The 24,521-nt window shown below is 36.2% G+C and overlaps 4 protein-coding genes across 12 annotated transcripts in view; 3 read left to right on the top strand and 1 right to left on the bottom strand.

The window, feature by feature from the left end:
- The window catches only part of LOC112047261 (18S rRNA aminocarboxypropyltransferase), a 168,611-nt gene extending 157,629 nt beyond the window's left edge, over window positions 1-10,982 (top strand). The window contains exon 2 of the mRNA XM_052882708.1: window positions 9,063-10,982. Within this exon, the coding sequence (XP_052738668.1) occupies window positions 9,178-9,903 (726 nt within the window). The 5' untranslated portion in view covers window positions 9,063-9,177 and the 3' untranslated portion in view covers window positions 9,904-10,982. The remainder of the gene's footprint in view (window positions 1-9,062) is intronic.
- LOC112047247 (calcyphosin-like protein) overlaps window positions 1-24,521 on the bottom strand; it is a 79,082-nt gene that overhangs the window by 21,614 nt on the left and 32,947 nt on the right. The window contains exons 1-2 of one of the 4 annotated variants that reach the window (XM_052882705.1): window positions 8,665-8,701; window positions 2,797-2,892 (exon numbers count right to left, since the gene is read on the bottom strand). In XM_052882705.1, coding sequence (XP_052738665.1) covers window positions 2,797-2,892; window positions 8,665-8,686 — 118 coding nt within the window. In that variant the 5' untranslated portion in view covers window positions 8,687-8,701. Of the gene's footprint in view, window positions 1-2,796; window positions 2,893-6,970; window positions 6,990-7,806; window positions 7,945-8,664; window positions 8,702-24,521 lie in introns of those variants that run through there. The other 3 variants (XM_052882706.1, XM_052882707.1, XM_024084298.2) reach the window with 3 other exon arrangements.
- Window positions 11,457-24,521, top strand: part of LOC112047239 (protocadherin-like wing polarity protein stan) — a 227,333-nt gene continuing 214,268 nt past the window's right edge. For 3 of the 6 annotated variants that reach the window (XR_008250991.1, XM_052882692.1, XM_052882691.1), the window contains exons 1-2: window positions 11,457-11,679; window positions 22,208-22,238. The gene's annotated coding sequence lies outside the window, so the exon portion shown is untranslated. The remainder of the gene's footprint in view (window positions 11,680-22,207; window positions 22,239-24,521) is intronic. The other 3 variants (XM_052882693.1, XM_052882694.1, XM_052882695.1) reach the window with 2 other exon arrangements.
- LOC128198286 (uncharacterized) lies at window positions 14,153-19,671 on the top strand. Its single transcript, XM_052882700.1, has one exon. It carries the CDS (start codon window positions 14,379-14,381, stop codon window positions 19,548-19,550), a length of 5,172 nt encoding a protein of 1,723 aa, XP_052738660.1. The 5' UTR covers window positions 14,153-14,378; the 3' UTR covers window positions 19,551-19,671.

Raw genomic sequence — 24,521 nt, 5'->3', positions numbered from 1 at the left:
GGATTGCTGGCTACTACCGGCTGTATGTTCTGTTGTGCCATGAGTCTTCTTTTTATCCCCAGATAATGGCGGACGCAAACGCTTCTCTGGGAGAAGTCTGTCTTCTAATGAAGCAAGGCGGGCATTGACCATGTCTCCGACCTGTAACATCACTTTGTGACAGATCTCCTCCATGGTAGGCTGCGTCGATATTTTTGCAGATCCTTTGTCCTTCTTTTTAGAATGGGCTACAGCTTGCGGCTCCTCAGTTACATACATAGGGGAGCACGTAGTCTCCTGATTGCGTACCCTATCCATATCTTCTTTTAGTTGGGTTAGTTCCTTACGGAGTTCAACCAATTCAGCTTGCAGACGAACATTGTCAGCCTGCAGCTGCCGAGTCTCTTCTGCGATGGTGCGTGAGCTTAGGACTTCCACGGCCTCCTGAATAGAGGCGGCAGCGTCCCTAAGGTCGCGCACAAATGTTCCCTTTAGGTGGGAGGACGTTTTAGCGATTCTATTAATCAATTCCACATCCTCCGAAACTTGCTTCTGAATTTGGGCTGCGGTCTTATTTATGGACTGCACTCTTTCCTCGCGCCGAAAATTTTCAACAACTGAAGCCCTCAAGCGCTCATCTTTGACTTTATTTCTTTTCTCCTCTTTCTTTTTCTTGAGGGACTCCTTGGCTTTGATCCAGCCATAATTAGAGATCGTAGGCCTGTTTTCTCTTTCGTTAGGCATGGTTGACCCAAGTCTATCCTCATCGGAAGTACCAGAACTTTCATCATTTTCTCTACGAGGCCGTTTGACACCTTGCCATAAGCGACTAGAACCTGACGCAGCCGCAGAAGAGTCAGAGCCTGATCTAAGCCTACTATCCTTCCTTCTATTGCTGCAATCTGACTCCATCATAACCTCAGACTCCTCCTTTTCCTCTCTTATTTCTTTTTCTCCTTCTACTGCTTTCACATTCGTTACTTCTAAAACTACATCCATATCCGCCACTCCCTCTCCCCCCTGCGCATTTCCTATTTCAATCCCCTCCCCATTCTCTTCTTCTCTGTTGCGACAGTTGGCCCCCCCGTATACGATAGGGCCGATGCACGGGCTTCCCAGTGCACCAAGGGATTCCCCGCAAGCGGGACCCTCCCGGGTAGAATTTTTGGCTGATCGCAATTCCATATTATGTGTTTTTTTTTTTTTTTGACGCCCTAGCGGCTGAACTCCCAACAGCCATTCATCTCATCGGCGGGCGACGAACCTTAAGATTGGGGTAATTTTTATAGAGGTTGACTTCCTCGTGACCTCACGCTCCATGATTGAGGCCTCCAGTTCTGCTCAGTGCAGATTACGGGTTGCCCGACGGTGGCCAAAGCCAGTGCTCACGGACCTTTAAGGCCCGCAAGCCCGCCGCGCAGGGCGTTCCCACCCATACTGGTATTTTTAACGAGGTTTCTTTCCTCGGGACTCTAAAGCCTCCCTCCTTGTGTTGCCGTCTGACGCAGATAAGTACTAGGAGCATCTAGACGGCAACTTACAAGCGCAAAGCGCCGCACCCCCCTGCTAGTTTTGGTTCGCGCCGGGTACCTCCCAGGTGTGGGAGGCGTTCCCCTATCCACCACCCGGGGACGCGCCCGATGGGGGACTAACAACCCCACACGGGAAGTATTGAAGTACCTACTCTATTTCTAGGTCGGCACCGTTTATCATAATTCAACAAATACGTTTCATTATTCCCCCAATGTTTGGCCCTCATATTTGGCTTTACATACTAAAAGATACATAAATTAATGAAGGTACCGTACGCAAAAATGAAATCAACAGTCAAGTGACACAAATGTTTTTAATGTAATGCGGGTGTTGGGCTTATAGTTTTGCTAGACTTTGATGAACAGTTAAAAACACAACCGTGCTGTTTTTGGAATTGCCGTAAAGTCCTGGGTTCGATAGTTCATAAAAAATCTCAATAGCAATTAATGAGAAAGTTGGTGTCATCACTTTTATGGCTCGGGGAGCGTGTTTGCATCTGATAGTGATTGTTACGGAGTTAATCTCCTACCAACCCGCTTTGTGGCAGCCTGGTGGAACGAAGCACCTAATCCAGAGCATAAAGTGATTATAACGAGGCTGATTTAATCATCATTATTGAGACGTGATATATGGATCTGACCTCTGCCTTCGATTCGGAGGGCGTAGGTTCGAATCCAGTTCGGGGCATGCGCTTCCAATTATGTGCATTTTAAGAAATTAAATATCACTTGTCTCACACGGTGAAGGAAAAACATCGTGAGGAAACCTGCATACCTGAGAATTTTCTTAATACTCCACGTGTGCGAAGTCTGCCAATCCGCATTGGGCCAGCGTGGTGGACTAATTAAATTAAATTATGACATAATCCTGACTTTTCAAAAGTGCTTGTAAACTAAGCCTAATTGAAATAAATGAATTTTGAATTTGAAGGCCTTACCCCTCTCATTCTGAGAGCAGACTCGTGCTCAAAAAAAAAATTTGGAAGTACATGCAACATGCCTATGCAAGTACCTACTATACTATGCAGTGGGATGTTAATAAAGTAAACAAAACATAAGTAATTTAAAACTTCACATTTCAGAAGGGATGGTCCGTATCAGGTAAATCTACCTATCTTAAAGCTTTTTTTCGAAAAAAGAAATGCCTTATGGCATAACATTTACCTATACTGAAACATATTAGGTACAAAAACAATGCGAATTCCGAAATGCGGGATTTTTTGCTTTTATCCTGTTTCTAAGTTTGAAGAGATGGCAACCCTAAATAAAAAGAACATTATTTTACCAGAGTTCATGATGTTGAGAGTGTTGTCCTTGTCCTTATCCTTGGACTTGTCACCCTTGCTTGCAGCAGGGCCACTGTTATCGTAGTTGAAGCAGGCTGCGGACAAAAAAAACTATTATTAATAATAGTAATAAATAATAATTATACTTAAACAATACACATCACTATCTAGTCCCAAAGTAAGCATACAGAGTAGCTTGTGTTATGGGTACTAAGATAGTTGATATACATTTATATACTACATATAATTATATAATGCTCATCACACAAATATTTTCCAGTTGTGGGAATCGAACCCACGGCCGTGGATGCAGAAAGCAGGGTCACTACCCACTGCGCCACGCGGCCGTCAAAACATTATTAACATGGGTATCTGGTTAGTTCTATGCCATAGAAGTGGTTAGTTTCTATGCCATAGAACTAACGACTGCTAGCAAAAACTATTTAGTCTAAGATACTTACATGACAAACATTTTAATTAGTATGTGTGTATTTTAACAATTAACCTAATTTTTTAAACGTTCGCCGAGGGAAATTATACCTACCTTTGTCACCTTAGTTTCAGTATGTCCGAGCGAAATGGAATATAGGTATTATTTCGTTTTTCATTATTTCATTAATTATTGTAAAGAAACGTTTATGTAAGTGACGTTGCTTTATAACTGGGTGGGGTGGTTCTGGATTCGATTACCGAAATAATTATTAATGAATTAGGTCAGATATATTAAGGAACATACAAGTACCTGTGTGTATTATGTAACTATTATAGTTGTTAAAAAAGTCATTATAAATACAGGAAAAATTTGTCTAGTGAAAAGGGTGTTTCAAAATCACTCCAAAAGATTATTGTTTTAGGAAGATACACATTTGTAATTTAACTTTTTCATTCATCTTGTAAGTAAAGTGGTAGGTATCTACTCGTGAACTAAAATCTAATAAAATCAAACCTAAAAACTGATTTATGAAGGAGTCTCTAATTGTAAGTAGTGACTAATAAAAACAACTTCAATATTGAAATAAAATAATTTTAAGTGTAGAAAATTTAAAATAAATAGGCACCTACTTATATTAAAATTATATAGTTTAAAGTTTCATAACAAATTAAAATTGAAATTGATATGACCTCAGAAAGTTTAGTCATTATAACTTTAGTGACGCGCGCCACAACAAACGGTACCTACCTGTCCTCGTTGTAATTCAGTTTTATTATAGGTAAACCTATCACTTAGGACAAACATTGTTATGTAAATGTAAACCTTGTTTTCAGTGACATAACTGCAGTTTTAAATAACATAGCCACTAACATAACCGTAATGAATTATTAACGATGCCTTCGTATCCTAAATAAATGTCCATATTGGTAGGTATCACGACTGAAGCCTACCACCAATGACTAGTACGGTACGGTAGGGTAGGGTACGGTAGGGTAGGGATAGGGTAGGCATAGGGTAGAAGTAGTTGAAAGTTTACATTGGACTTTCAACTAAAAAATATTCATTCAATTATATTAGGTACTGTAAACTCACTTATTAATCGCTCGAATTTCATCTATTCCAATAATACTTCTATCGATGTATACCATAATATACTATAGATGGTTAATCGTTTAATTTTTACTTAAATCCACAAACCTAGATTTTCCATAAAATCACAAAGTATTTTCGTTCCTATTGTTTGAGCTATGACTCACCAAATATCTATTTTCATGTATATGAGGCTAAACTCGATGATTAGCTGCCACGTTAACTATGTTATTATAGCTATAACTAATTATACTACAATCTAGATTGTAGATAATTGATCTAGTTTTTAAAACAACTAGCTAGACATGTGAGCTTGTTTGCATGGTCTATTGTAGGGTTGTCAACTAAGGATGAATTTCCCGAAAAAGGTTAACGGAATTCAATTTTTTATTTCATATTCTTTTTCTTTTCTCCTGAAGAGAAAATGAATCCTTTATTTATCTCTGATGCAATATCTGTGCTAAGGTGAAGATTAATGTATGCTGTTATGCTGACAATGGGAAAATTCACTTGAAAGAATACTTTTGCATTATTATATACCTTTGCAGAACGATATCTAGGACAGAACTACATCTTCCATATACGACTTGAAAATTTGATACTTACAAGTTATCTTACTCAATAAATATGTTTTATCGGGAATGATATTTATCTACTATACATATCTATAGGTGGTGCAGTACCTAGTAGATATACAGGTATACAGGTATCACGGGAAACAACTAGAAGGCACATGAAGTTTAATGTTTAAGGATGTATTGTTTGTCAATTGGAGACGGTCTATTCATAGTCACGGTCTAGCGAATCTCACTAGGTAGGCACCCAATAGGTATATGAGTAAGCCAAGCCCACGCAATTAATTCCAAATAGGTCAGTCGATATAATGTGGAATAAGGCTAACATACACAATAATTATAAACAAAGCCTCATGTAGGGATATAATTACGAGTATTAAATATGTATGTTACTGAATGATTAAAAAAATTATATATATTATTTATCTATTAACCTTATATTATGATGGAAACCCCTAACATCAGTTGGGATTAGTGGCCTTAGTGGTAGACTAAGTAGGTACCTATATTTATGAATATTATAAAACGAAATCCTCCGCCGCGTCCGTCTGTCTGTATGTTTGCGATAAACTCGAAAGATACTGACCTGATTTCAAAACAATTTTTTACCATGCACCAATAGATAGAGTGAATTATGAGGAAGATTCAAGTAAAATAATTAATTTGTTAAGGATTGATGTAGTTGGGTTTGGATGGATAAGGGTTAAGATATGGCTACTATATAGTTATAAAGTAAATCGATGTTCCAAATTTCAATTTTCTATCTCTAAGTCATTTGAACATGTGCGTTGATAAATTGAGTCAGCCAGGAGAAGTAATATTACGTATTATTGTAAAATATAGTTATTATTTTTCTTATAGGTATATAGGTATTTTTTTATTATTATAGGTAATTAGTTAGGTAAGTAATAACAAAAATAGTCTTTACTTTTGTAAAACCTACTTATACAAAACTTACTATACTACTACAAAATTGTTTCAAATATAAGATTTCGATATTGATACAGATTATTCAACGTGGTTTGAACTTGTAAGTTGGTGTAATGGGTACATATAAAATATTTTTTTAATATTTAACAATTTCAAAATCAAAAAATAAAAATAATAACAAAAATATCCAATTTCCGGGTGCGGAGCTAGATGGCCCAACCAACCAGTCGTGGCTTAGCACAAACTAATTGCATTAAAACAGCTTATATCTAAAATTGTTTAGATACATATTTTAACGTATTTTTTTACATTTACAATTTCATTTTAGAACATCCTGTATAGTAAATAAATAGTACTTAAATATCCTTCAATCACGAGATCGACACAAGAAAAACTAGAGGCAACTAATAAAAAGGCAGCTGATAAATCCTTAATAGCTCAACGGTAAGTGGGTAGAAATTATCACCGAGAGGTAGTGGTTCGATCCCCGTCCGCTGGACTATTCCAGTATCCAATCCTAACACAGTTTTATCTGTTTGTAGCTGAGTGAGCCGAGGGGCGTGTAGCGATGAATGAAAAACCCACGACTGATGCACCTCACTTCAACGCACGCACGATTTCACACCCGCGCAGTCTTTTCCCCCGTCGCCCTCATATCATGGGAGTGTCATCAAAGAACTTGCCAGACTATAGTTGGAGGAGAATGGGAATATTGGTGTATTATATTTGACGGCCTCCGTGGCGCAGTGGTATGCGCGGTGGATTTACAAAACGGAGGTCCTGGGTTCGACCCCCAGCTGGGCAGATTGAGATTTTCTTAATTTGTCCAGGTCTGGCTGGTGAGAGGCTTCGGCCGTGGCTAGTTACCACCCTACCGGCAAAGCCGTACCGCCAAGCGATTTAGCGTTCCGGTACGATGCCGTGTAGAAACCGAAAGGGGTGTGGATTTTTATCCTCCTCCTAACAAGTTAGCCCGCTTCCATCTTAGACTGCATCATCACTTACCATCAGGTGAGATTGTAGTCAAGGGCTAACTTGTAAAGAATAAAAAAAAAATTAAAAGATATACCTAGCTAATAAATAATCTTTAAAAAAAACATTTAAATAAAAGTTGTAACAACAAAATAATATAATCCGTCTACTTACAGGATACTACCAGTATACCATGAAACAAGACCCACTTGCCACGGCAATCGCCCTAGATGTAATGATGGTATACCAGTCCATATGACACATTAAGTAATGTCACACGGCAAAACCGTGTCATCGATCGGATTTTAATAATGCACGCTCAATTACGATTCGGTCTTGAATTGTGGCCCGTTATGTTTTCTATGCAATTAGATAGACACACAGATAACTAAAGCATTGTCAATAACAAAGTCTCTCACTAATAAATGTTTTTATTTGACCGATTATGATAATGGTTTAATACAGTTATAGATAACTATTTATAAGTAAACTCTTCTATAAAAGCAAAATATTAGATGAAAACTTCCCGACGGCTTTACTTTTTCCGTAACTTCAATAACATCCTAATATAAATCTATACTAATATTATAAAGCTGAAGAGTTTGTTTGTTTGATTGAACGCGCTAATCTCAGGAACTAAGTATTGGTCCGATTTGAAAAATTCTTTCAGTGTTAGATAGCCCATTTATCGAGGAAGGCTATAGGCTATATATTATCCCCGTATTCCTACGGGAACGGGAACCACGCGGGTGAAACCGCGCGGCGTCAGCTATCCTAATATAAATATAAAACTTCTACAACGTAACTTTACAAATACCACTATAAATTTGAATAGCTGTATCAATTTTGAAGGAACTTTCACGCGTAAATATAGAAATTAAGTAAAAAAAATCAAGACAGTTTATTTCCGATAACCTAAGTAGAATAGCGAACTATTTTAATTAATTGAGTAATATTTAAGAAAACATATAAGAAGGAGAAATATAACATTCTGATCTATGTAGACCTACCTCACTAAAATTGCCTTGAAGATAAAATCATTATTTTTCTCACACACATAAAAACTATTAACAGGTAAACTTGAGAGTAACGTTTATTGCACAACTGTATGTCAAGACTGAGCCTTTAGATTGACGTTGTATGTTCTACATGACGCATAGTACCTGAATCGCGAATGAGAGGCGGGGGATAAACTCTTTAGGTATGCACTAGGTAACCTTGTTATGTATTTGGTGTAGTCATATTATTCAGAGGAAATATTTGTATATTTTTTATATGTAACGTATAATGAAAAAGCCTTTGATTCGGAGGGCATGCACCTCCAACTCTTCAGTTAGTGCATTTTAAGAAATTAATTATCACAAAACGGTGAAGAATAAACATCGTGAGGAAACCTGCGTACTTGAGAATTTTCTACGTGTGTGAAGTCTGCCCATCCTCATTGAGCGTAGTGGAATAATAGCCTAACCCCACTCATTCTGAGAGGAGACTCGTGCTCAACACTGGTCACTGTGATCCAACGAATAAATTCAAAAACTACTGGACCGATTAAAAAAAATTTAAACCGCGAGTTCTTATCAATCTAAATAAAATGAAAAATATAAATAAAAATCAAGTGGCTGTCTGTGATTTTAGAATTACCTCTGTATTCTCAAATGCTAGTATTAAATACTAGACCACATACTTTTTCTAATGGAACTTTCAGTTCGGTTCATCCGTTTCAAAGATATCTATCGTTATTTTGATAGCGCATAGGTAGTTACACTTGAATTATAATATGTTGATGTTGATTTTTAGCGTGCTAATCAATCAATCTTGTTTAAAAGGTATTTAATCTAATTATTTTATACAATAAAAAATCACATTACCCGCCATGGAAGCGCTGCTCATTCTGCCTCGTGTAAAATCAATCTTGATATTTTTGAATTAATATTATTTTGAAATTAAGTTTATCTGGATCTGGATTAATGCTAGAAAATATTGGAAATTTCAATAAAATTCTCAATATTTTTAGAGAAAAATAAAACTTTCATTGTCACTCTAACATATATTGTTTCCAAGTATTAAATAGTTTTTATACAAACTATAACTACTATGGTTTCTAAATTATTTATGGTGTAAAATAAAAGCTCAAAAAACTAGAAGCCACAACTGTAAAAGCGTTTAAAAGGGCAAAGTCCATTTCATTAGTGTCAGTGTCAGTGTCAATGTTAAAGTGAGCTGTCACCTCAGCTGTCAGTGTCAGTGTCAATGCTGATTCACTTAGGTTTGTTTATTTTTGTTTTGTATCAGTTTTTTCCATACAAAATAATTATGTTTAATTAAAAAACACAACGTAAATTGAGATTTACATTTATATCGTGGATCGTGATAGATTTTCAATGGCACCAGGTAAAAAAAGTTTTCGAGGTAAACGTTCTAACCAACACGTCGAACGAAACTATGCAGAACGTCTTCAAGATTTAAGAGTCCAGTCATCGGACGAAAGTAGCGGTAGTACAGATTCCGAGGATGAAGGCGTGGAAGCCACTTTCGCTGTTAGCATGTGGGACCTAAACCATTGCGACCCGAAAAAGTGCTCGGGTAGAAAACTTTCAAGACATAACCTCATTAAGAATTTGAAACTCGGGCAGAAGTTCCAAGGGCTTGTATTATCGCCTGTAGGAACACAGTGCGTAAGTCCGAATGATAAGGAAGTAATAGAAAAGTATGGTTTGGCTGTCATAGACTGTTCCTGGGCTAAGATAGACGAGACACCTTTCGGTAGAATGAAGTCGCCTCATCCGAGACTATTGCCATTTTTAGTAGCAGCGAATCCCATAAACTACGGGAAACCTTATCAGCTGAGTTGTGTAGAAGCTTTAGCAGCAGCAATGTTCATCACTGGTCACAGAAAAGAAGCTAAATTTTATCTATCAAAGTTCTCATGGGGTCATTCGTTTATAGAGCTCAACAATGAAGCCTTGGACATGTATGCTAGCTGTACAGATAGCAAAAGTGTTATTGAAGCTCAAACAAAATACTTGGAATCAGCGGAAAATGATAAGGATACTAGAAAAATGTGGCCGTCAAGTGATTCTGAATCTGAAAGTGATTCTGATAAATAATTGTGAATACTGCCACATTTGTCCCAGTGTTAGCGTGGCTTGAGCATGAGGTCCTGGGTTGGCCTATGAAATATTAAGCTTTTCTTTTCTGAGAAAATTTTCAGTTAAATTTCCCTGCCTGTAGTTGGGAAGTTCTTGATGTTACACTCCTGTGCCTCAGGGAACACTTATCTATTGATTTCAGTTACTATCATATATTTTGACGGCCTCCGTGGCGGATTGGTATGTGCGGTGGATTAACAAAACGGAGGGCCTGGGTTCAATCCCTGGCTGGGCCGATTGAGATTTTCTTGATTGGTCCAGGTCTGGCTGGTGGGAGGCTTTGGCCGTGGCTAGTTACCACCTTAGCGACAAAGACATACCGCCAAGCGATTTAGTGTTCTGGTACAATGTCGTGTAGAAACCGAAAAGGGGTGTGGATTTTCATCCTCCTCCTAACAAGTTAGTCCGCTTCCATCTTAGACTGCATCATCACTTACCATCAGGTGAGATTGTAGTCAAGGGCTAACTTGTAAAGAATAAAAAAAAAAAATAGTAGTTCTTAAAGAATTTAACATTATCACTCTAATTCCACCAACCCGCAATTGAGTAGCATGCTGAGTTTCAGCTCCATATCGCTGCTTTGATGCATGCAATAAAATTTTTATGATAAAGAAAATTAATATTTCTGTGTTTTGGGGCATAGATAAATAAAGGATCATATAAATCAATCAACTTTTCTTGGGTTGATTTGTGAGAGATAAAAGTGTAAAATACACAGTTTATATCTCAACTTAAGAATAAGCCGAGTATGCTTAGCATGCTACCAAACACATAACTTGACGAGAAATGGACAAAATCTCAACTAATGGTGGCAGATTAGATTAGTTCCAATACCATCTCTTTCGTCCCTATGCAACAGAGATTGTAATATTTCTAGTTGTGCTGCTATTGGTTGACATTTGTCCATTTCTCATCACAAGATAATATATTGTTTGTTTGCATGTTAGCACTGAATTGCCTACTGAACCCAAATTTTGTTTTAGTATAATTATATATATTTATTATATAAATAAAATGTTTGTAAGTTATAAAATTAATGTTTCTTTTATTAATATAACCCAGCCACAGTAATGCATACTTGCAACAGCCAATATCAGTAAATAATGCTAACTGAATAGAATAAGTTGATGATCAAATCGAGTAACTCTTCCTTCCCTCAGCGAAGGCTTATTATTTGTCGTCTGACGATCAACCTTTATCCATCGCTTGGTCAATAATCAATATAAAAAAAACTCGTAAAAACTACTACTTATTAGTTGAGTATTTGAGCAACATTTTGTAATTTAATTTTAGCAAATATAAATAACAACGCCATCTATTGAGGCCCTTGAAAACTCTGTATAGTGAATAATTTGCGGCAGTCGCTGTCTTTTTAGTAAACTAACAGTTACTAAGTGCTTATAGTATCAGCCGCTAGATGGCGGGTATATGATTTTGTATTCAAGTGAAGTAGCTTTCGATACAATGCAACCTGCAAGTTTGAAGTTGTGCTTGGGAATACGATCGCTCGTTTAGCTTTGCGTCTAGTTGGCCGGCTTGGCTTGCCAGTTTGAGTTGTTTCGGTCGGCGGAGTGCTGGTGTGGACTTTTCTGTGCCGAGTTTCGTCATAACTCTCGTTATAACTTATTTATGACTTACTTTTAAAGTGTATATGTGTTGAGATTATTAGTGTAGTGTTTATTTGTGAGTGCATAGTGCTGGAACATTATGGACTACAACTTTTAAACTTTTATGGTAAGTTATTTGGAGGCTTTACTTTTATGCAACCTGTCACGCAGGTGTCTTTACAATGCTTACAAGTTACAAGTCACTAACCTCTAGGATGAATAAACAACTTGAATTTTAGATAAATTTACAATAGAGTTTATTATTTTTAAATATATTATGTCGCTAAATCGCTAATTAAGAATACCTACTTCATTTTATTAAGGCTGAAAGTTTGTTAGCCCATGCTCCTACCAACTTTTTATTCCGGAAAATACATGATTCCCGCGGGTTTCTGAATAACTGAATTTCCCGCGGACGAAATCGCGGGCGTCTGCTAGTAATTAATATTTTTTTCTCAGCTGAATTACCTATAAAGTATTCTTCTATGTTTTTTTTTTGTATTAAGCAGTAAGCAATAAGCATATTTTTAGTCAAACTACACTACTACTACTTAACTTACTTTTGAAATTATGAAAATCCGTTTGTACCGTACCTCGATTTGACTTTAATAAGGCCCAAAGATCTCTTATAATAGTAGGGGAGCCGAAGAGAGATTTTTGCAGTTACTCGAGCATGGTGGATTTACATAAGGGACTATCCTTGCACGTTGTTGAGTACCTTCACCTAGCATGAGCCCTTAACATTGGTGGGTACGTTTAGGGCGGTTTAGGAAAAAAAACTCAACCAACATGCCAGACAAGGTTAAAGTGTGCATTTCAAAAATCTACGATTTGAGCGTAATGTAATGGAATAGGCAAAGTTACAAAATAAAATTATACATCTCGAATTATGAACGCGATTAATTTTTTACTGATTTTGAAGGAATCATATATATATATGATTCCTTCAAAATCAGTAAAAAATTAATTAAATTAATTAGTAAATATTATATAAATATATATATTATTAATCGCTAAAATTTTGCGACAATTTCAGTTAGCCAAAGTAATAACAATTGCTTTTAAAGTCTGTCGTTTCTTTTTCCACCGCTAAAAGCGAAAAAAGTAAATAATCTTTATTATTCTTATCATCTACCAAATGTAGCATCCCGGGCTCCCTATACTGTACTAACGTAATGATTAGCAAACTCTTTGGTAACGCCTAGCATAGTTAAAAGAGTTTGATCTTTTTCTTAGATGATCTTTTTACTGGCTAAAAAAAATATTTTTTCAATGTTTTCAATAAATTCTCAAAATATTGACATGTTTGAAATTCAGATATCTGCGAAAGTCTTGAAATAAATTATTAAATTATTGTGTTTCATTTTTATAGTGTGGTAAAATCTATAGGGAGAAGGATGAGTTGACGACGGAATGGTTTAGTCGAGAACTTTTTGTGTTTATGTGGTGTTTTGTGGTGTTTTTGTGGTGAGAATTTTGTACATACCTACCTAGTTTTTCTGCTGGAAAGGATTATGAAATACAGCAGATGGTATATGTACCTATATGTCTGAGGCAGTGTCATTATATGTATACTGTTGGTGTATAATACCTAGTCAATAGACGGCATTTACGTTTCAAAAAAACGCCGCACATAATAAATTTTTCCCAATGAGCACGGGGAGCAAGTACTTACCTATTTGTTTTTTTCAAATTGTAAGTTATCTCTATGAAATTAAATATCACGTGTGATAATAAAACGGTGAAGGAAAGCATCGTGAGGAAACCTGCATACCAGAGAATTTTCTTAATTCTCTGCCTGTGTGAAGTCTGCCAATCTGCATTGGGCCAGCGTGGTGAACTAAGGCCTAACCCCTCTCATTCTGAGAGGAGACTCGAGCTCAGCACTGAGCCAAATATGGGTTGATAACGATGAAGTTATCTTCCGTGAGCCAAGCGAAAGACAGTGATCATCGAGTCATTGGACCGTAGGTACAATGCATGTCGTTGGTCTACTAGGCCTAGGCCTAACTTGTAGCGGGTTACAGGCAATGGTAAACCAGCAAGCTACTCGTTATACACCCTTTGCTTTTAAGGTTACACCACTTCTGTACCACTTCTTACATTTCAATATATTTATTCTCATTTTCTGCCATGACCCACACTGTAAAGTTACTAACACAGTTTGCAACTTAGCAATCAAATTACTTATTCCTACTGAACATGGGCCTTATAAGAAGGCTCAGAGTCATTCAACGGACGATGGAGTAGCTGGGAGTAGGTATTTCCGCGTGATCGAATAAGAAATGAGGAGATCCGCAGAGAACAAAAGTCACCGATATAGCTCAACAAGTCGCGAAGATGAAGTGGCAATCAATGGGCGGGGGCACATAGTTCAAAGAGCCTATGGAAGTTGGGATCCCAACCCCAAGGTGCTGTTGTTCGGCCCCCAACTAGGTGGATCGATGACATCTGACCGACACAAGTAGAAATGTTCTTTAAATAATGCCCATAAGTCTGAAATATTTCTGAATTGATTACCTATCAAAAATTTTAGCGACATTTATACTCCAGAGTTAAATGATATTTGCAGTTACTTCGTGCGGAAGTTAATTGAAATTATGATTGTGTTTTGTACAGACATTGCATATTATTTATTTATGTCGAGCGGTGAGTCGTCCATTTGGCTTTTTTATGCCCAGCCAAACACTAGTTAGAACTTTATTTATTCCATAACTGAACATGATATAACATATTGAATCATACTTTCAGGTGTATCAATGCTGTGACGTCTTGTTCTAAATTATGTGGGTGGATGTAAAATTTGAATGATCAAACTGTTTTGTAATGTTTTGGGTGGACAAAGAGCAACACAATATGAACACTGTACCCAACAAAGCCGAAGATGAGAGTTGCTTCTGTACAACTAGTTTGAAGAGTGAATTAGACGACGTATCTTTGAGGCGTATGGTTGATTTAGGTTCGCGAATAGATCGTCTTTATCTTGGAAAATATATTCCTCTTCGAGAACAAAAACTTCTGCAGAGATTGGCACGAACAAGAGCGGTATACGATGATATTAGAGCTCAAATAATATCTGATAGTACAGTCAGTCATACAGTCAGTAAAAGCACGAAGTGTGATGACTGTTCTAGACACGAAGTATCTGTTAGAGATTTAGATGACACGGAAATAAGTAGTGCTGTATTAGGCATAATTAATATGGCGGATAGAGGCGAAATTGGAACAAAGAAGCTGCATCATGGTTGCAGCTGCTGTAGTTGTTCTTCTGAAATAAACATTCATGAACCGTATTTTAAAAGAAGAAAAATTAAACGACCATATATTTCTGGAAATGGGAGTAAAGCCAAGGAAAAGCGACGATCTAACAAACAACAGGCAGTGCGGCTTAAGACAAAACCCATAAGGTCAGATCCTTGTACTTGCACATTTGAATCATTTAAAAAACACTCAAAACAAATTCAAGACGCGCACCTCAGACCTCCATCACTTTTTGATTTACAGCCTACGACTGACGAAGAAGCTAAACAAAAACGTAGAACAATTAGTGAGATTGTACGAACGTCGAATCATAACTTAAAACAATTAAATATATGCATCAAAGATAAAATATCAAAAGGAATGACTAAAGTCAGAAAGTCCCATACACGACTGCAAGAGCTTCTGACAAAAAACCAGCCAAAGGATAATATACCATCAAATGTAACAAGAGGAACAAAAGAAAAGATTGTACAAAAATACTCACATGATATAGCTTCGGATCATGAGATTTCTTTACTAGTTAAAAATGATTCTTTTAAAAAATCTAAGGAAGGAGGAAAGAAACAAATTATAAAATACTGCAATTGTGATTCAGAGCCTGAGAAATGCATTCTTAAATTGAAACATAAAAAAATATCTCGTAACAATCAGTATCTTAGAGGAATTAATTATAACATTAGAACAGAAGGGCGAAAAGCTGGAGAGTCATTGCGTCAAATGAATCATAAAATTCAAGCCCAGAAATTACCAAAGGGTAAAATTATCAAGACACGAAAGCCAGCTTTGTTAAACAAACAAACACGACAAATGAATAACATAAGTTTTACCAAACGTCCAAAAATTAAAAAGGTACAAACTTTAGATATTCCAAATACCAAAAAAAACGAATTAAGACATAAATATATTCAGTCTGATAAAAATATACCAGGACTTGAAATATTAACAGATGCCAGTTTAAGGCCATATCAATATTCAAGAGTCACAAATGGTCGCAAAGAGCCGCTTAAAAATACAAAATGGTATTTGCAACAACAGGGCTCCCAAATAAAATTATTGAATGACACTAAAACTCGTGGTAGTGCATTGAAGCGTTGTTATTGTGCCTTGAAACTAAAAGTCAAAACATCCAAATCAAAAAATAAGGGACAAAGAACAAACAAGTTCACGTTCGAAAAACCAGCTTCGACGTTTTTAAATGACGGTCAAAAGATCACTGGCCATAAACGAATGCAAGGCAAAAGCGTGCGTACGAAACCAAACTGTGTATGCCAGTGTGATTCGCATCAAAATATTCAATTAAAAAATGCGCGGAAGGCCAATGACCTTGACTCTATTTTTCAAGTACAAGATATCAGATCGACTTCGAGCTTAACAACAGATTTCAAAAAATCTGAAAAAGATAAGTACGCCCAATCGTTGATCACATTTCATGATAATACTCCTATTCCTGTAGTAAATGGAAAAAATTCTAGACAAGGAGATTCGAGCGGTATTTTATACAAACAGGCTGTTCGAGTTGATTCAAGTGTTAGTTTTAATATAAAGTTTGATAAAGTTAGCGCTTACGGAGACCAAAATGTTACAAAATCTTCAGATATAAAAAGCTTGATAACACCGAAACAAAAAACATATCAGATACCGAAGCTGGATAATTATAAAGAAAATTTAGAAACTTTATATATAGATAGTGCAAATCAAATGAATAAGCGTTACTTTCATACTGGTTTTTCACTTAGAAGATGTTGCAATAAACTAAAATTACATATAAAGAAAACTATAAAAAAATTTAGAAAAAAAATGGTACAAAGTACAAAACGCTCAGGGGTAAAATCAATCGATACATCAAATAAGAGTACCAAAATAGAATCAAAATATTTAAAATCTTCAAAACCGTGTGAATGTGAACCTATTACGTGTATTTCAGGAGAAATTAACCCTTATATTTGTATACAAAGAGCTGCACATAATAAACGTCTGATTGAAGCTGGCTCAAATACAACTCGCTCAAAATCAGAATCAACCTCTAGTGCTACATATCCAGAAAATAAAAAGTCTGTTGAAGTTCGATATAAATTGAGAGAAAAAGAAAAAAAAATGTTGACTAACAAGCAAGACCAAAAGAGATCTATTGAAAATGAATTTATACCAATATTTTCTTCTGTAACAAAATCAGAACAATCTATTAAAATAGGTTCTACGTTGAGCTTCAAGATTGAGTTGTATAAAAATAAATTACCTACTAAAGAAAATAAACTAATGTTAAAAAATACAACAAAAAGAATAAATAATAAGGAAAAAATCAAAAGATTCAAAATTATTAATGTTGGTCAAATAGAAACACAAGTTCAAGGGCCATGGACACATAAAGGTTCTGTTGCAAGTTCTATATTAAAAAGATGTAACTGCTCATTAAATTTACAAAAAAAGAAGCAAATGTCTGTAAGTGAAACAAAAAGAAGCAAAACATTTTTGTTCCAAACTCCTAGAATTTATACAGTAGCAAGGGTAATGATTAAAAATAAACACAACTCAATAAAATCTGGCACAATATATTCAGCCCATTCAATTAGTAGGCCAGTTAGCCAATTTAAAAAATATAGACAGCAAATAAAAGAATTAGTGACGCCCAATAAAGAGACTTTTGAAAATAATCAAGTGGTTCGTATATGCTCCAGCTTGAAAAGAACAGTAAGAACAAAAGTAATACAAGACACTAATAATAAAAGAAAAGTAAAAACAAATACAACAACTACATTATCACCTTTGTATGTTCACCAATCCTCGCAACAACACACAATTACTCGCTTTCTACCTCGATCTAATAAAAGTGTTAGTGCAAGGAAAAGAAACTTAAATTATCAAACGAATCAAACTAATTTTATAAATACAGACGGTAGTGGAGTCCGCAATATTGTCGAAATGCCAAAATTTAGAGGCATTAAAGGTAAACGTGATATAGGAGCTGTTAAAATTGGATCTAATGTTAGTTTTAGTATAGAATTTAACAAGAAAAAATTTTTACCACAGTCTACTACGACTACACCAGTTTTCGATAATTTTTTTTCGATAAAACGAATAAAAAGAAATAAACTTCATGATCGCAGCAAAAATAGTTTCAAACAAACCAATTCACGGAAAACACCATTAAAAAGATGTTTTTGTTGTTTAGACCTTAACAGTAATATGAAACCTAAGGTGCCATTTCATCAAACTATCAAAGTCGGGAGAGTATCTGTGCAAAACAATCCTAAATTGATTACGAAGGAGTTATATTATGTTAGACCACAATCACTTGCAGCAAACCTAAATCAAAAAATCAAAAATGTTACCTTTTCAAATTCACGTAATCAATGCCTCTGTCAAGATAATGAAGATATAGTATCTGAAGACATAAAGACTATTTTACCTTATATGCCTAAAAAAATTAATGGAACTAGTAGTACAACAATACTACCTCCACATAATGAAATTATGAAATCTAAAAAGAGAAAGAAAAAAGGTGGTAAAAGGCTAACCCGTAAGAGATCTCATATTTATTTAAATAACATTCAAACAAAAGGGACAAAAGGAAGAAAAAACATTTTTGGCATCAAATATTTTATTCGTTATTGTACGCAAATATTGCGTAAGAATATTAACAAGAATAATAAAATGATGTTTTCCAATTATGAAAATTCAACCAAACCTAATCAATGTTTGTCTAAACCGAGAATATACGAAAAGACGTTTCATACAAATCCTATTGTTAATTTATTACATCAAAGTATATACACAAAACAAGAGTGTAATGCGAAAACTTGTAAACTAAAAAATATTAAACCTATCTCGTTAAATGTGGAAACGAATACAAAAAGAAAGACTGTCAGTAATAAGAAAACCGGAGCTAATCTAGCTAAAGTAAGGAGTATGAAAGACGTTCACGTTCAGAGGAACAAAGTCCGCTTTTTAAACACTGCAAACCCTACTATAAATCTGAAGAGAGAAAAAAAGAATATCTATACGTTGTCAAACACTAACCATCCCCAGCCAGTTAAGTCGAAACACACACAGCTTGGTCGAATTAAAATAAATAAAGAAGAGTTGTTTAAAGGAGCGGGTGATCGATATTTAAATAATAAAAGAGAGACCTGCTTTAGTAAAATGCCATTATTTGAAATGCAATTAGATTCAGGTAATTATAATATTTTAAACAAGGATCAAGTTATCGATAATGTTATACATTCAAATACAAAATGTAAGAAAAAGCCTTTAATTGAAGTTCAGCTTGACTCGAAAAAATTTCATATACTAAATAAAGAAGAAGTTTTTGATAAAGTTATCAAAACAAAAACAAAGAGAGGTGGGTTTATTGGATCACTGCTGGACGCTGTTAGTGTTATCCATAGAAAGTCATGTAAGTGTCAACGCTGTGATTGTGCATCGCGCAAAATAGTTGGAGAAAAAGCGAAAGGTAAAAGCTACGATTCTTTAAAACACCAAAAATACAAGAATAGGAGAGTCGGTGAACATCTCGACCATACCTGTGATATCTACATGGCGTCCTTGAGGAAACGGCGTTTCCTATCAGTTTATAGAATGTTCCCATCGTTTTACCCACATTTCTTGTCTCTGCTCCACGCTTGGAAACAGTTTATGGAGATTTTAATGTTCATACTTGCAGCCGTTGTGTGGAGTCCTTGTATATTGTGTATGGAGTTATGTCGCGCTTGTATGTGTTGCTTTTTCTGCACAGGGTGAATTTTGTATTGTCGATAATAAAATTTTACATTCTGAAATGGACTTTTAAATTACCCGATTCAAAGAAAAGTCAAACTATGATATTATATTGATGTTTAAACATATCCTGGGAATAGCTGTGAAATACTGACCCAAGTAATTTTCGTTATAAGCTTTCTGCCAAGAGTGGGAAAGTTGATCGTGTTAAATCCCTGTGCTTCGGAGAGCACGTTAAGCAATCGGTTACTATCATTAACATCTGATAGTTTTTTGTTTTTTCTTGTTCTTTTTTTATGCAATATAGGCTTGCGCTTTACTACAATTAAGCCTGATGGAAAGCACTAATGCGATCTAAGTTGGAGTGCACTTACCTAGAAGATGTCTATTCACTCTTGCTTTGAAGGTGTTCAAATTATAAGTGTCAGGAAACACAGAACCTGCCAACCCCTATTGGATCAACGTGGTGGGTCCAGGCGCTATATATTTTCATTCAAGGCCTGACCCTGTAGGAGGCCAATGATAATTTTATACTATAGATAGGTTACGTCCCTACAAAATCACCGCAAAAAGTGATCCGAATTTAGCCACACCACTTAGCGCACACATGCACAAGTTTGTTTTTAATTCCATTATATATTTATGTATATAATAGTTTTTACATTTCCTGAACACACAACTCTACATTGTAGACGATATTTAGGTTTTTTGTTTAAATGACGTTCGTTGTTTAATAAGCGAAATTAAGTCAATTTTCCACATGTATGTCCGTCTCAGTTTTAATGCGCTAGCGCCCCATCTATACTTCTATACTAATATATAAAGCTGAAGAGTTTGTTTGTTTGTTTGATTGATTGAACGCGCTAATCTCAGGAACTACTGGTCCGATTTGAAAAATTCTTTCCGTGTTAGATAGCCCATTTATCGAGGAAGGCTATATATTAACTCCGTACTCCTACGGGAACGATAACCATGCGGGCGAAACCGCGCGGCGTCAGCTAGTCTTTAGTATAAAATATCTTTGTAGTAGACCGTTAAACTAGGCTGATCATGTTATTTCAACTTGATGTCTGTTACTGTTGTTGATTTAAAAACGTTAAAAACATTCAAACTATTTTACAAATTAGAAGGAGACGCGCCTAGTTTGGTGTGCGAAAACAAAAGAGAGCCATATCGACCAAACCCTCAAAAGTGAGAGGGTGGCACCCTCTTTATGACTCAGAGGGGAGGACCCTTGCACGTAGCGCGTGTACCCTCGCCTCAGTGTACGGAGCCGCATGCACTCAATATTGATCTGGACCCAAATTATACTGTTTTTGACCTTTCGGCGTGGACGTACGCATTTTTGAAAATCCTATCGAAGTCTATACTAATATTATAAAGCTGAAGAGTTCGTTTGTTTGGTTGAACGCGCTAATCTCAGGAACTACTAGTCCGATTTAAAAAATTATTTCAGTGTTAGATAGCCCATTTATCGAGGAAGATATATATTATCCCCGTATTCCTACGGGAACGGGGACCACGCAGGTGAAACCGCGCGGCGTCAGCTAGTTATAATATAAACTAATATTATAAAGAGGTAAGATTTTATATTGGTTGTTTATTTGTTACGAATAGGTATGCTGCGAAACTAATGGACTGATTTAAAAAAATCTTTCAATAATTGAAAGCTACATTACCAGTGAGTAACGGGCTGTATTTTATCCCCGTGTTCCCACAGTGAAAATAAGCGGGTGTAATGTAAATGAACCAACAAACGCAAACGCGTTTGTGGTGATGTAAGGGGGTAATATCTGGATCTACTGAACCGATTATGAAAAATCTTTTACCACTAGAAGGCTACGTTATTTGTGAGTGATATCTTTCTACATAATATACTAATATTGTAAAGAGGAAATAATTGGTTGTTTGTTTGTTTACATTGAATAGGCTCTGACTCTACTTAACCGATTTGAACAGTTCTTTCACTGTTGTGAAGAGCTACACTATCCCCAAGTGCTATAGGCTATATTTTATCCCCGTATTCCTACAAGAACGGGAACCACGCAGCGTTTGTTAGTACTAAATAAAGAGGCAAATGTGGTATTGTACGGGTAATCTCTGGATCTACTGAGTCGATTTTGATAATTCTTTTACTCGTACCACTAGAAAACCACGTTATCCGTGAGTATCTTAGGCTATTGTCATAACGAGACTACGCGGGTAAAACCGCGGCGCGTCGTTTAGTATACAACCCGATTGGTAGTCCAGAGATTAGCCGGTTCAAACAAACAAGCTATCTCGTTAAGTATGTAATACGCCACCTGCTGATGTCCTTAAGATTTCCTTAACCGAAGGTTGCCTGGAAGAAATCGCTACTTAGCGATAAGGCCGCCTTTTGTATGCTAATCTCTTCCTAATTTGTTTTTTATTTCACTTGTTATTGTCTTTGTGGTGTGCAAATAAAGTATATTTATCTTTATTTTTAATAATATCAGTACATTTAGGCGGTAATGGCAAAACAAAATACAAGTAGTTTATTAATTTAGTTATTTACGTATGCTGTATTGTGACCTCAATTACTAGGCCGATTTTAGTATGGGTTTATTATTCAAATTCAGTTTGTTATAGCTAGTGTTCTTAACAAAATAATTATTAGACTATACCATAACTTTTTCTTACCTTTAAACTTTTTCTTTCAGATTTTGACTACGTTTACAGATCCATTGCAAGGTAAGCATAAATCTAGTAATTGTAAAAATTGTGTGTAAGTATTATAAATTTTATGGTAGAAAAAATATCTTGATTACAGAATTATTATTTACATTGGAGTATTATCGTTATATATCGTGTCGTATTAATATATAATTCCCTCGTAATATTGACAGAGAAACTTTGAGACAATTTGAAAATTCGAGACGCGGTCGCGCGTCCAGTCAAGTACATGTTACAGTACAAATTAACTTTGTCTGAGAAAATTAACACTCTTTACTCTGATGATAGGTAATCATCGATATAGAATACTAACGGACCCCGTCAAGCTTCCCTGTGTCAGTTACGCAAGCTACCAATCGGAAGAACGTTATCGGTGACAAACGGAGTTTTTAGATACAAAGATACAAACAATAACAAACCATCAAATCTTTCCTCTTTTATAATTTTAGTATAGACTAGCTGACGCCGCGCGGTTTCACCCGCGTGGTTCACGTTCCCGTAGAAATACGGGTATAATATACCTTCCTTGATGGGCTATCTAACACTGAAAGAATTTTTCAAATCGGACGTAGTTCCTGACATTAGCGCGTTCAATCAAACAAACAAACTCTTCAGCTTTATAATATTAATATAGTTATAGATAAGAGAAGAATTAGTAGTCAGTAGTAGAAGATGTCAAGTAACAAAAAAATCACATACTTATCTATCAAATAAACATGAAATGTTCACTTAACTCTGACTCGTAGAGATGATCAACTTTAAAAAAACCCCCAGGCGAGGTGACAAAATGCTCCAATTCAGATTCCCCCAAGTTGACAAGGTGCTGTCGGTTATTCAAACGAATCACGTCAAAAAGAACTTTCGCAAACTTCGTCAGGGGGAAGTCTTTAACCATAACTGAAAGTATAAAGGAGGGTGTTAAAAGGCACTTGGGATGGATATTTTTTTAACAAAGTAAAGGTGCATTAGGTTAACAAAATATCGGTAAATTGTTTTTATAAAAATATGTATATGTATATCCTCAGACAAAAATCTTCTGCAGAGAGCCGTGATAGCCCAGTAGATATGACTTCTGCCTTCGATTCGGTGGGCGTAGGTTGGCTACACCTCCAATTTTTCAGTTATGTGCATTTAAGAAATTTAATATCACGTGTCTCAAACGGCGAAGGGAAAACATCGTGAGGAAACCTGCAAACCGGAGAATTTTAAATTCTCTACGTGTGTGTCTGCCAATCCGCATTGGGTCAGCGCATTGGGTCAGCCTAACCCCTCTCTTCTGAGAGGAGACCCGTGCTCGCAGGTTTATTAATGGTGAATTATGACGTACAATGGAAGCTGTTCTAAACATGTCGCAACATAAGAACAGCGCTGCGTCAGCGCAAGACTACCTGATTGAAATATTTGCTGCAGCGCCCTTTGAGTCTACCCTTACTATTTAAATATTCAACGCTTGATCGCTTATACATATATACATACAATATACATATTCATATATATATATACATATATATACAATATACATTTCTTGCGATCAAAGCGTTTCAAGCGCCATGAACCACGAGATACTGGACCAACGAGGTAGTTAGAGATACTCATCAAGTCATCATCATATCAGTCGATGGACGTCCACTGCAGGACATAGACCTTTTGTAGGGACTTCCAAAAAAGGCGATCCTGAGCCGCCTGCATCCAGCGAATCCCTGCGACTCGCTTGATGTCGTCAGTCCACCTGGTGGGTACCAACACTTCGTTTTCTAGTGCAGGGTCGTCATTCCAGCACCTTGTGAACCAAACGTCCATCGGCTTTTCGAACTATGTGCCCCGCTCATTGCTTCAGCTTCTCTCGTTGAGCTAGACTTCGCGCTACGAAAGAAGTTCCGCGGCTAACATTGACAGCGCCTTACACAAATGACAATAAGACCGTCATTATCAAAAGACAATGAGCGACATTAGCGCCGCGTCTACAGGGCTTGTTTCGTGACGCGGAGTATATGTCGGTGACTTTGGTTCTTCTGCGGATCTCCTCATTTCTGATCCGATCACTATGATAAACTATAAGCAGTTTAATATGCTCGTAAAACTGTTACTGTCCCGTCATTCATATACTCGTTCGCGTAAACATGAACTGTTTTGAATAAAGTCTGCATGGAGGCAGACGAGTCTATTACATGTCCACCCCTGCTATCCTTTATTTCAGAATCCCATTTGAATAATTTCCGCGGGGAATATTAATGCTGGCTTAATCCTTATTAAAATCGAGTCTGGAACTGTGTGGAAGCTTGATTAGTGACACTTCGCCGA

This window comes from Bicyclus anynana, chromosome 7 (genome assembly GCF_947172395.1).
Source record: "Bicyclus anynana chromosome 7, ilBicAnyn1.1, whole genome shotgun sequence".
Taxonomy (NCBI): domain Eukaryota; kingdom Metazoa; phylum Arthropoda; class Insecta; order Lepidoptera; family Nymphalidae; genus Bicyclus; species Bicyclus anynana.
The sequence above is the reverse complement of the archived record's forward strand: the minus strand, read 5'-3'. Positions and strand labels throughout refer to the sequence as shown.

Coding starts and splice junctions, on each gene's coding strand:
- LOC128198286 (XM_052882700.1), top strand. CDS start 14,379: ATGTTTTGGGTGGACAAAGAGCAACACAATATGAACACTGTACCCAAC.